At 40.8% G+C, this 13,451-nt stretch overlaps 1 protein-coding gene across 2 annotated transcripts; it reads left to right on the plus strand.

Annotated features, from left to right (window-relative positions):
- The first annotated feature begins 4,017 nt into the window (after positions 1-4,017).
- Positions 4,018-9,798, plus strand: LOC133950850 (leukocyte surface antigen CD53-like). Of its 2 annotated transcripts, XM_062384995.1 has the most exons (8): positions 4,018-4,141; positions 4,742-4,844; positions 5,372-5,560; positions 5,785-5,859; positions 6,410-6,520; positions 6,637-6,744; positions 7,409-7,492; positions 8,108-9,798. In XM_062384995.1, exons 2-8 carry the CDS (start codon positions 4,782-4,784, stop codon positions 8,174-8,176), a joined length of 699 nt encoding a protein of 232 aa, XP_062240979.1. In that variant the 5' UTR covers positions 4,018-4,141; positions 4,742-4,781; the 3' UTR covers positions 8,177-9,798. The 2 variants fall into 2 exon arrangements, with proteins under 2 accessions (XP_062240979.1, XP_062240981.1); XM_062384997.1 differs by lacking the exon at positions 4,018-4,141 and having other exon boundaries at positions 4,775-4,848.
- The last annotated feature ends 3,653 nt before the right edge of the window (positions 9,799-13,451 follow it).

The raw sequence follows: 13,451 nt of genomic DNA on the forward strand, positions 1-13,451 counted from the left end.
GAATGCCATTGCACTTACTGACAAGCTGTAGATTTCAGCCGAACAAAAATGTGTAAATCCTTTACAAAATCAGATGCTGTGTTTACTTTCACCATTTCATAGTTTTTTTTGGTACAGAATTGTAGCTACCTATTACTGCCACTTGGTGCTGCCAGTGTGCAGCTTTAATCCGACTCGTAGCTGCTGTGAAGACCAGTCAACCAGTGGATCACTGCAGATTCTTGCTGCACCGATGAAGCTGCACTGAGCTCCTCCATGCTTTGAATGCAGCTTATAAAAGCCAGGCAACGCACTTTGTTCAGCTCATGTGACAATTGGGTCAAACCCAGCTGTTTTTTAAATGTACGACCAATGACACCTCACAATTGTACATTAGAGTTACAAGTGCTGTTTAAATGCCTAGCTTCTGCAGTTATCCCCTTAATTTCCTCTCAGATAATTTGTTTTCCATCACTCCCTAAAGCTACTAACACTTCTTAGCTGCTGCTGTAGCTTGAACTAAGAAATACTTGTCACCACTGTCTTTTAGAAAATCCCTAACTTTCTCTGTGGCACTGAATTTTATCCACTTCTCATCAATCGAACTATTTCAATATGTTATGAACTAATTCATTCATTATGTTGCTTTAGAATTCAAATCTGGAATGCACTGTGAATTTGATAGCCATATGCAGGATCATGATGTTGTGTTAGAGTAAAGTGAATATGAATGCTGTTTAGTGTCTAGAAGTGTAACCTTTGATTTATCTGTTCAAATGATGCAATACAAGCTCGTGCCTTACACTTGGTCTCCAGTGGCTGCAGCGCTGTCACACTGCAGCTCCCTCACCACTGCTGTACAGACAAATGAGTGAGCTGGTTACAGGGATCTGTTTCTTCACTGTTGTGTAAATGATGAGCTTTGTTTCTGTAATCAGGGCGGAGCATCAGGTCAACTGCAGACAGGCAAAGTGACAGTGGAGCAGCCACGTAAGAGGACACATCTTTACAGATCACCGTGTCCACACATTTATACATCCATTGAAAGTCCGACGGAAGTCAAACTAATGGACAATATCATCTAGAAGTCGATTCAGTTCCATTGCTGAACAGCTTTCCCTGGAGATGTAGAGAAGGGACAGGGTGCTACCCTAAAGTCATCACAATTATTAAAGTACAGGCAAAATAATTATAAATATTTGTGTCATTAACAGGCAGTGATGTTTTGATTTGAACAAAAGCCCTAAGCAGCACTGGTGATGTTGTGTGTGGACATGCAGAGAGGTGACACACTGGACACGTTCCAAACAGGCCTTTTTCACAGCAGCCATTTTGACTTACAGCATGTAAAGTTCAGGAGTGACTCAACAGACAGCGGCTCTGTTAAAAGCATGACAGTTTGGCATCATGCACAATACCAGGACCCTGACACTGAAGGAGCTAAATGGAATTCAGGCGTCATTCATTTTGCTTTTTTCATGACATGTCGAAGTGTCTGCCATGAAAACCGCCTGTGTACAGTCGGAGCCGGGAGTCACTTCAGACCTGGAGCCTCAGTCAGAGATGACGTTTGGGTTGCAGATGTCTTAGCTCACTTATGTCTGAATCCACAACCGCCCATTTATTTACAGACCTGGAGCCTTCAAGCTCAACTTTCACTTAAATTGCTTGAGGCAATTTATTGTAATGTGTTAACGGTGACGCTTTGTGTGTTAACCTGGGGGGGCTTAAGAGACAGGCGCTAACACTGGACAGAATCTAAAAAGAGGACCTGTAGTAACTGACAATAGGAATAAAGTGAACATTAGAGCATGTAAACCTTTTCAGATCAAAATCATGAACCTGAACATTTGCACAATATGTCTCCTTTAAATCTGCAGATTTCAAATTTCCTCCCATTAAACAAAAAAAAAAAAAGAAAATGTGTCCTGCTGCAGAATGACTTGAACATCAGCTTTAGTGGTTTTCATTTTTGTATATGAGTAGTTGTGGTGTTAGTCATGGTTGAGTCTTAGGATGATGCAGACTACACTATAAGGCAAACCGAGTCTGGTATCAGTTCCGGTGTTTTAAGCTAAAAGATACATCAACACTTCTCCATCAGTTTTGTGCGATTCTTCTAAGCAAAATGATCATGATCACTTAGAGGAGTATAAAAAGAAAACTGAAGAAGAAAGTGCAAAACTACTGTAGAGTGTGAAATTCTCCCTGGAATTGCAAATGCACTTATAAATCTAAAGTTCACTCAACAGGTTAAAACAGCACCAGCACAACAGCCACTAATGTCACTGACTGGCATTAGCACTAGATGCAGATACAAGGAGGCAGCTGAATAGCGCTGCTTAGTGAAGCTTTCAAATAAAGCGACTTCTTATTTACAGCAACATGTTTGTAAGAGGGTTAACATGTAGGGAAATTTCCATGTGCTTGTGTAGAAAGGAGTTGCTGCAGAACTCCAGCTGAGAGAACTGCTTCTCTTTATTGAGGCAGGTAGAAGCACAAAAAACAAGATCCCTCAGGTCCGGCTGATTAATGAAAATTGCAGATAATCGCGTGGAAAGAAATGCATGCACTCCACCTTCAAGAGAATTTTTTGTTATAAATCTATTCTTCAATTAAAATGATTATTCATTCTTCAGGGACCCTGATGTAGAGTTGATACATGCTGGTCTGACAGTATGTGCTTGAGGAATGCAGAGCCTTTTTTTCTTCTGTGACCTTCTGCTTTATTTAACACCCAGCAACACCTCTGGGATCTTGTTTGTTGTATTATTTGTTCTTGCGTATGTCATTTTGGTTCCTGCTGTTTGCTGTTTGAAAGCATATCAATCAGTAGCTAATGTCATGTTCATGCTCGGAGTTAAAGCTCCACTACCTGCCTCTTGAAGCTCTGCAGACTGTTATTTCACGTTTCCTCTAATTGTCTGTGTAGGTTTTTTTAATTCACTTATGAATGTCAAGCTGTTTGTCCCTATGATTTAATTCATGAGCCAACATTGTGGCAAACGGCTCTCATTATTTAAATAGTAATGGTCAGCAAATCCTACTGTGAGATCAAAACACTTGCTTTAGACAAACTGTAAGTGAAGATCATTTGTTGTTTTTGCTCCTGTCTTTGAATTTTTTTCAGTAAAAGTTTCTATGTGATTTATCTCATGTTGTAATGTTTCCTTATTTTTCTTTGTCCGCAGTAAATATCTCATGTATTTATACATGCTTTAGATGTTAGGATGCACGGACACATCATCTTGATGTCTCAGATGTGACCAGTTTGAATCTGAGGACATTGTTGCCAGTCCCCTGTCTGAACATCGTGAGTTGTTTCCAGTGTTTAAGCCAGAATTAAGTCTAGGTTAGACTTAAGTCAAAGTTTTACCTTTGTAAATGAGGGGTAGGTATTTAGTTATGATGCTTAGGCTAAGGAGAAAGGGGATGTCAATCAGTGTCCTCACAAAGAGTGTGTGCACGTACATGCAACTTAAACATTGATATTCTCAGGACCAGTTGACCACATTGGGACCAAAGCCTGGTCCTAATGAGGCAAAACGTCATTCCTGTGGTCCTGGTTAAGGTTAGGATTAGGCCCTCGTCATGGTTCAGGTTAAAGGGTAAAATAAAGCTTTTAAACCTGTGTGTGTGCGCTGCATCAGATACAACTATACATTCTTCAAAAGGCCATACAGTTGAATGTAAAACTGTTTAAACAAATTGAACATTATAACCTTCATAAAGGAGGATTTACAGCAGGACTACATTAGTTTCAAAAAGCTGTAGACTAAATGCATCAAATTTCCATGTTCTCCATCAGTCTACACTCATTGATTCATGCTCAACATGTGTTTTTAGAACTTATTTTAGTTAAGTAATGTGTTAAAAATGCTTGAGTGTTCAACCGAAGGAAGGGAAGGAGTTGGACGAACTAGTGTAAGAAGTTCATGTTGATATTTGGTTCCTGACACTGACTCAGCTATCACCAGGGGTGGACGCCCCCCCTCTTCACTGTTGATAGACGGAGCTCTCAGTTGTCTTTCCTCCTCCCTTTTTATTTCTCTTCCTCCTCATACCTGTCTGTCGTCACTGAACACTGGAATGGTGGGGACAGCACCAAAATACTGCTGACGGCATCTGTCACTGAAGTATTGTAAGATCCCGTGTGATAAAGGTAAGTCCTCAGGCTATTCCGCAAATTGTTTCTATATCATAGCTAAATGGGTTTCAGGAGTTCCTCACTGTACTGACAGTAAGAATTTTATAAATGTCTGTATAAGAGTGTAAACACCGGATGTATTTCAGAAGATCAACACAAACAAAACAAAGACAAGGAAATCAGTTCAGCTGGGCTTCCAATGTGTTATCCAATATCAATAATGCATTAAGGCTTCGTGATGTTTTAAATGAGCTGTATGAGTTGATCAAACTTACAAGTTGATTAAATCAAACTATAAAATGAACTGAATATTTAAGATGACTGCAGAAAATGTAAACTGTTAATGAATGAAACATTCTTGGATATTCAGGTCCAAACTTGTCAAATGGTCCAAGTGGAGATAAGAGCAGGGTAATAATGATTAACTGGAGTCGGAATAGGTCACAAGTGTCCATTGTGCCTCATGGCTGAGTGTTTTCATATCAAACAGTGGTGTCCTGTAAACACTGCCACCAAGAGGAGCAGCAGTCCCCCTTGTTTTTAACAAGTGTATCAGCCTCACTGTGCTCTACACTGTGTTTAATAAACATCACATCCACTTCTCTTCTCTTTCAGATTCCAAATCTTCTCTGACAGGGGAGGATCATCAGGGAAGATGAATCGCTCCTGTGTAAACTGCCTGAAGACTCTGTTGATCACTCTCCACTTTCTCTGCTGGGTAGGTGGGTGAGGACCTGTGTGCACTGCAGCCATAACACTGACAAACTGCTGTCATGCCTCCTGAAAGCAAAGGATGTAAAGTCCTTAATGCGAGCTGTCAAATCGGATATTGCTTTCAGATTTTTTTATAATATCCCAATAAGAATACTTGTGTATTATGTATAAAATACTATATTCTGATATCTCTTCTGTTATTATAAACTCAATTAATTGATTTTACCTTTAATGTTGAAAACTTTGGTGTCACAGGTAAAGATCTTGCACACTTTTAAATGGGACTTCTGCAATCTAGTATATTACGTCCTTTAAGTTGGGGACTCTTGGGTAAAAGCAGCACAGGACATGATATCCTGGCTGAATGGTTAAAAGATGTTGTCTTGTGGAAATGAAATGAATCCGGATTAGAATTGACACCCTCAGTGGTAAGGATTCATGGTCAACCTGGCCTCTAGTGAAGAATCAGAGTGTGTGTATGTAAATCCAGAATGATGGTGCGAGGTGTCCTCTCTCTCCTCTGTGCTGGAGCTGTGCGGTGCCTTCGTGGTGGCTTTCGGAGAATACCAGATGATGAACTCCAGGTTCGCCTCCCTCGTCACCACCTTCTGGCCCATCTACCCTGCCAACACTCTGGTGGTCACTGGCACCATCGTTACGTGTGTGTGTTTTATAGGCGTGCTGGGAGGCATGAAGGAGAACCGCTGCATGCTCATCAGTGTGAGTATGAAACAAGTCATTAGCTCATCAATGCGTCTATAAGTAAGCATTTTACTTTATTGCATCAAAATGATGATCAAAACTAGTCCGGCAATGGAAACAAAAATAAAGATTAAACATGAAAATGGAGATATAGCGTCTGCGTTGCCAAACTCAAGTTTCAATACTAATAGACAGCACATATCATTCAAACTCACTCACGTTTGAACCTGATTTGATTTCAGTTTTTCTTCCTGCTGTTTCTTCTGCTGCTGGTGGAGATGGCCATGGCCTGTGTGTTCTTTGTCTATAGCAGAGAGGTAGGAGGGATTTCATGTATGTACAGCCTATAGAAAAATACATTTATGTAGGTTTATTTTTAGGTACAGCTTTGATTGATACAGTAATGTCAACACTACGACATAAAACAGTGTGGTCGACTGTATATCATTGCATGGGAGTTGATAACCAGCCAGCGACATGGCTCTGGTGGATGGAATTCACTGGCAAAACCACCGGAGGCATTCTCAGACAAGCTTTTACCGACATTCAAGGTTGTTAATTTTTCATCAATGACTCTGTGCATTGGGCAGTGAAAAGCATCAGAGTGGTGATGCCCTCCCTGCCCTTACTGTTTTTATCCCAATCAGTCAGTGCTAGATCTCAATGGATAAATCATCTGTCAAACTGTGATGAGCTTCATGACAGAGGCCTACGAGTCGACACTGCTCATGGTACTCTGGCTTTGCACACACTGCCTCTGGTCTTTCTGCCACATGCTGCTGTCAAACCCCGTGGCCATTGTCTCAGAAGTCCATCAGGCAGCAGCACATCACAGGTAATAACGTATATCCTGTCTCTGTTCTTCAGATTGACTCATATTTTGAGAGAGACCTGATGCAAAGCCTGGAGATCTACAGACAGTCCAGTCCAGAGGCAAACACGACCATTAAAGAGGATTTTGACGCCGTGCAGGACCTGGTAAATGATTCACTACATCTCCGTCATGGTCTTTCAGTCATTTAGAGTTTTAGTCATTCACTTTGCCCTGTCCAAATAAAATATCTTCATTCCATTGAGGTGTTTTGTATGTACAGTTTAAGTGCTGTGGAGTTCATGGTGTGTCTGACTGGAAGGGGAATATCCCAACCTCCTGTTGTGTCAAGGACCCCTGCAGCAGCCCCATCCAAATCCACTGGCAAGAGGTAACCCACACCCCGTCTAACTCCATGTACCGACAAACTTGAGTATGAACTCTTTGAGTATGAGCTTTGAGCCAGGCTATACTTATTTATTTGAGAAATACATTTGCAACTGCTATTGGAAAAGAGAAAAAAAAAAGACCTCTTCCTTCTATTCTGATGGCTGCTTCTAACTGAGCCAGAATAACATCTGTTCAGCCTTCAACACACTATTTGCTGCTGGTGCTATCTGTTTGAAAATGATCACTGAGGGGTTTGTGCACGCAGACCCCTCCAGCTTCCTGTTCTCTAGCCATTAACTCCCCATCAATGTTCTTGTGGTGCTGCGGGCCATAGATACAGGGGACCTACCAATTTGTGCAGCACACATCAAATATACAGAATATCTCTCTAAAGTATACTGAATTTGCATATTCTATTCTTTGGCATTACCTCATGTGGTCACTTCCATCACACGAAGTTGGGTGTATCTGACTCCAGTCTCTAAGAGGCAAGGACGGGTCACTATTGTCTTTATATGTTGGCCCTGTAATACAAACAACTATTCATTTTCACATTCACATCCACGGACTCTGCATTGTTTCTGAACTATGGGATTCCAGTCGAATGGCAAACCTTTTTTAAAGCGATATAAATTAAGAATAACTGTGCGAATTTTGTCTTTCAGGGTTGTCTCCTCAAATTGAAGGACTGGTTTGCAAGAAACTATCTGAACACAGCCGCTGGTGTCATCACTATGTTTATCATACAGGTACAGTTCATTCAGCCATACATTCTTCTCCTCATTATAAGACCTGATTTAAACTTTGAGACGTACTGCACTTTATATTTCATACATCCCAGTACATGCTGACACAGCAGCTACTGTCCAGCTGTTCTACTGTTCAATTCTGCATTTTACAATGATACAACTGATTACATGTGTAAGAGACAAGCTATTATTTGAGCAACCTGTGACATGCGGTCCTGCATGAGAATGCCCAGTGTTGACAGGATGTTTTAGTTTGACAATGCGGTTTACAAAGTAAAGCATAGAAGTATTGATTAAGCCTTTGGCCTCTGCACAATGCGAGGAAGGTGATACACTTCATCCATCTTTATGAAAACTGTGGCAACATGTTAACAGTTGAGGAATTAGAATCAATTTGGAGCAATGTTTCTAGGCACATGTTTGAGTTTTCACTTTGCCCGGTGACTAATTCTGTTCTGTAAACTAGTATTATATATAACTGTTTGATTACTTGTACTTTACCCCTAGAATAATGTACATTTTATTATTTCTCTTTTTGTCTTATTATCTTTAATATATTTTTGTCTTTAGTATTTATGCTGTTTGACACTAAACTATATTTTTCTTTATTCACAGTTTATCTGTCTGTGTATCACCATCCCTGTCTTTTGCCGCTTCAGTCGACATGGACTGGGTTACCAGTAAAAAAAAGGGATTCAATAAATGATATCTGCAATGTACAGTGACTTTGTGCATGTTAACATGTTGCCTTTCCCTGTAATAACTTGACTATAAACTTGTATAAAACTAAAGTTAGCCAGCGGAAGAAAACTGCTATCTCTTCGACCAGGAATAAATTAAGAGGATGGCTGCTAATTATCACTTTTAATTATGGCATATGAGGTGACAGACCATCAAATGTGATATGGATAACGTCGACACCTCATCTCCCTGCTATATTGGACTTAAATAAAATGTTGAACAAACTGGAGGTAGAGAAAGTCTCCCCCAATAAACTTTGATCATTATTTTACCCTTAATTATTTGTAGGGTTTCTAACATTTTCTCCTACGTTCTAAACTTATATTTTTTATTATGACTCCTGCCTCAAATATGCTAAAACACACTAAATAGTCCCGCCTGTTTTCTTATGTTTATTATTTTCACTGTTTGGGGGCCATTTTCTGTGAGTGGACCCTCCTATAATTCTCTCTCAACTATCAGCCGATTCATTATCAAATGTTTATTTAATATTTATTAAACAAAAATATCAAGGTTCTTTTCTGGAAGGTGTTAAACGCAACTCCCTGCTCCTGGGTCTGGGTGAGACTGTAAATTGAATAATCAATTATCGTACCTTTATCCAGCCACTTTCCAGTGTTGACCCAGGATGCAGTCTGCAGGCGCTCCTCTACCAGCCCCACGTTGGGCGCCATACGTTGAAGGGAACTCTAATGAAAAACACAGAGAAGCAATATTGCAGTTGAAGGATTTGTTTATTAGAATGTACTACAGCGTTGATACTATTTGATAAACAATATTGCTGCAAATTCTGACGTGCTCGAGTGAATGCCACATTTCCTGTTAATGCTCGTTTGTGTGTATTTGAGTGACTCTCATTGTCAAGCCTATTGTTTGTGCACCCCTGTATGGATGTATGTATTTCGTGCATATAGGGTTACAACTGAGGATTGGTATTTCCTGTGCTACAGTCAAGTTTGATCAAAAGTTCAGTTATATAACTGGTCATAGAACACTGATCATTTAGACATCAAGTTACACATAACATAATTTGTTCTAGCAATTGAAAAATAGGTAAGTTAAACGTGAGTTTTTATTTATTTTTGTGAAAGCGAGTCTTATTTTTAGAACGCATCGGTAGAGCTGATCTTTAGCGTCCAAGAACGACTTCATAGGTAATGTCTGCAATGGGGAGTGTTACATGTAGGAAATTCAGTAAACTCTGCTGAGTCAATGATGTAAAATATGAACAACATTGTCATTCATGGGCTTCTTTTCTGCCAATCGAGACTTATCATGTGAAAGCAGTGTTACATTGTCTGGAGGTTTGCTGTGGTGGATGGAAAGTCAGCCATTAATTCAGCCACTGCTGACTGGCTGGGTACTGGTGTTTCAATAAGAACTTTGTACGTATGCTTCCTCTGCCGATGTATACTTACCAAATACTGATGAAATATTGTGGGTGGTTATGTATGTGTTTGAGTGGGTTTTTAACAGTTTTTGGGCTGGAAACCGTGTATCTGACAAAACTGTCTAATTCTGGAATAAATTTCTACCATGGACAATAAATATGCATGGCCAATCAATGTAGCATGTCTTTTAATACTACCCAGTCTAATCCAGTCTATTAGATGATAGACCTGCAATTTGCAGTGAGCTTCCATTCTTTGAGATCACGTTGCAGGAAGCAGTTAAAGCCTGAGGCAGAGTGGAGGATTTGATAATGACGCTGATTATTTGAAAGCTTCTCCTGATAGGCCGCTTGTGGCTGGATTTATATCTATGTCACAGCAACAAAATCAACAAAGTCCCTGTGTGTTGTGATATCAGGCCTGATCGATGTCCCTGCTGATTTCTCCTGAGATGTTTTCACAAACACCCCCACACCCTTCGCCCTAGACAGACTCAAAGTGTGTTGTTGCACAGTGACATTTCATATCTGACATGTTTGACGCATATCACTTAATCTTGTAGCACAGCTGGGACAGGGAGAAATGTACTGAAGGGAAATAACACCAGTAATGACTGCGGGAGAATTTCTATCCACCCTAAATGGGGCCAATAAAAGTAAATGGGGCCATTAAAATTTTAAAGACTGTCCCTTCACCGTGGCCAATAATTATTTTAAAAGATTTACAGAAAAACTGGGAGGGCTAACCCCATTAGAAACTCACCTGGTCAACGGAGAAAAAACACTTGAGCCATATTCATTCCACATTCATCTTCACGCTGCTGTTGTGTGCACACGAAACATCTGCTTTCAGATTTTTTTTTGTGATGCAAGTTTGACAAATTCCCCAAACAACAGAACGTCAGCCGTAGTGTTGGCAAAATAAATGTTCCCCTCCTGGTTGTGAGTGCTGTAGATTTACATCTCGAAGAGCAGACACTTCATGCGGGGCACAGAAGCAGCTTGAGCGCGAGAATAGCTGAAGCTGAAACACAGGACATCTGTGCAAGTAATATCTGTCATGGTGTCTGAATTTGGACCCAGGCACAGACCACATTGAATGTTAAACACATTTACTATAATTGACCAAAGAGAATCCCGAGAGTCCAACAGAGTGAAGGTGGAGAGGTGAGCAAAGAAAGGTGAGTTTTGCGGCAGGCAGTAGTGGCGGCAGGTGAGCAGAACTTGAAGACACAGAGGAGCAAAGTAAAACCACACAATTACCACAACGGACTCCAAGAATCGAAGAATACAGACACAAAATCGGCCTTAGCATGTGTAGCACTGTGGTGAACTGATCACCTGGCAGAGAATGGACAGCAGCACTGAGTTTATATAGTACCTGCTCTTGAGTAATGAGAAAAAAAACATATCATTCAAATCTATCTATTTTCACTTACTCCAATATTTAAGTGGAAAGACACTTGCCTGATTTAGACATTTCCACAGAAATTGCTGAAATTATGTAACGGTCCTGAAGCCAATTGTCCCAACTCCTTGCTACATTCTACAATACGCTGCATGCACACAAACTAATATACCATCGCATATCCCTATAGCATGGCTAAATTGTTCGATGCAAAACTACATGTTCAGACTAAGTTCACGTAAATAACCACAGAAGAAATCAGGTCCTAATCCTGGAGCAGTCCACCTGATACGTTACTTGAGGGATGATGATGACGGACTGAAAAAAGGGGATTGCACGCTGTGTCCAGTGGAGCAGTGTGATCAGCAGCTGGACCAACAGAGGGCGCTACAGACCTCTGATACTTGCTGTCTACTCCCAGCCACTCTTCCCTGTTTTAGTCCGAGCCAATGACCATTTGACCAATCGTAAACTGTTATTCATCACGAGAAAGAAAAATCTGGCTTTAACACATATACTATTTTTCTAAAAGAGCTACCAACACGCAGGTTTTGGGAAGATACTCAGTATTTTAAAAAGTGAACTATTTCAGTCAGTCATACTTCTTTTTTTTAAAGGATGACTTAGAGGACTTACACTGCTCAATATAGACCAATGAAGGTCACCTGGACAGTCTGTGGTGGTACTTGGCATCGTCGAATACACAATACACACTGTCCCATAGGTGCTAAATTGGATTTAGGTCAGTCAATGGTGTCAAAGCCTTCATCATCCAGGAACTGCCTAAACACTCTGGCCACAGGAGGAACCTGGGGCCCTCTCCAGTGTGAGGTCTGGCATCGCTCTGAGGATTTCATCCCAGTACCTTACAGCAATCAGGGCACCGTGGCTATGACATGAAAGACTGTGCAGCCTTCCTTTCACGCCTGTCACATGTGCTCTGTGTGAACCTGCTCTTCTTTGTGAAGGGAACGGGGCATCAGGCCCTCATGGAGTCTGTTTCTGACAGTTTGGACAGAGACATGCACACCAGTAGCCTGCTGGAGGTCATTTTGTAAGGCTCTGGCAGCGTTCCTCCTGTTCCAGATATCAGTCCTGCTACTGGGTTGATGCCCTTCTACAGCCCTGTCTCCTTGTGTAACTGCCTGTCTCCTGGTATCTCCTCCATGCTCTTGAGACTGTGCTGGAAGACGCAGCAAACCTTCTTGTGACCGCTCATATCGATGTGCAATCCTGCAGGAGCTGGACTACCTGTGCAACCTGATTGGGCTGCAGGTACCGCCTCATGCTGCCAGAAGTGACAAGGACACTTGCAGAATACAAAGCTAGGGAAAAATCAGTCAGGAAGGAGGAGGAGAGAGCTGTGGCCAACACATGTTAAACAATAACCTTCTTGGGGGGTTGTCTTGAATTTTATTGAAATTGATTCACAATCTAAATGGACAGATTGATATCAAATTTTTTGAGCATTGTAATTTAAATAGGTTTTCAGCCTCCAGTCTCTAAAAACTGATTGACAATGTTGCATAGGTGCCACCATGAGTCTGTTGTGTCTGGTTAGTGTGTTAACAACTACAATCCTTGTCGATTTTTTCACAGCTTGCTCAAAAAGCTCAATATGATGGAATTGACGAACAAGAGACAAACCACCAAATCAGTGGAGCATCAAACGACAAATCTGGATTCCTATTTCTATTCTTCACAGCTAATAATATTTGGTGTGAATGCAGCACAAGGAGATATAGGTTGTGCTTCACAGGTTAAGAGGTCACTACTGTAGCATGTCATTTTAATTCATACACTAATTTGCCTTTCAGTGTTGACTTATCTGATCAGGAGCAAGTGTAAAATCTGCCTTAAAAAATGAAGGCTATCTGTTGTTTTGACTGAGTGTCTGCATTTCCTGCTTCATCCCATCTCTCCAGCTGATGATGATAAGGAGGCGTGCTCTCCCTCCTGTGATGAGATCAAACAGTGCAGCATTACACTGATTGAATCCGAGCAGAACAGGAAGTCCTGGAGGAGAGCCAGGAGGACGGTGGCTCAGACCACACAGTGGATGTAATGAGGTCAATGAAATAAACAGGTAAACAGCAGGACAGTATTCTGCTCGTTTGATCATAACTGATCACTCATGAGTAGTAGCAACGCCCAATCCACAGTGACCCAAATCTGTGGCCCACTTATTCTAATAACTATAAAAGATTAGCAGTGAGTTTAACAAAATATTTAAAAAAACACACTGAATTTCTTACTTTAGATTGAAAAAACGAGTAATTTCTGAGAGATCCTTTTATTTTTATGTTGAATTGGATTATTCAGATTCGCCTGTGTGAAATTTATATTAATTATTATGGAGGCTTTACTGTGGCTTCATTTCCAGTTACATTTACCAGTGCTGTGCTTGAGTATAATTTTGA

Source organism: Platichthys flesus, chromosome 3, assembly GCF_949316205.1.
Source record: "Platichthys flesus chromosome 3, fPlaFle2.1, whole genome shotgun sequence".
Taxonomy (NCBI): Eukaryota; Metazoa; Chordata; class Actinopteri; order Pleuronectiformes; family Pleuronectidae; genus Platichthys; species Platichthys flesus.

Coding starts and splice junctions, on each gene's coding strand:
- LOC133950850 (XM_062384995.1), top strand. CDS start 4,782: ATGAATCGCTCCTGTGTAAACTGCCTGAAGACTCTGTTGATCACTCTC. Junction 4,845..5,371: donor CTCTCCACTTTCTCTGCTGG/GTAGGTGGGTGA, acceptor TCTGTGCTGGAG/CTGTGCGGTGCCTTCGTGGT. Junction 6,521..6,636: donor TTGACGCCGTGCAGGACCTG/GTAAATGATTCA, acceptor TTGTATGTACAG/TTTAAGTGCTGTGGAGTTCA.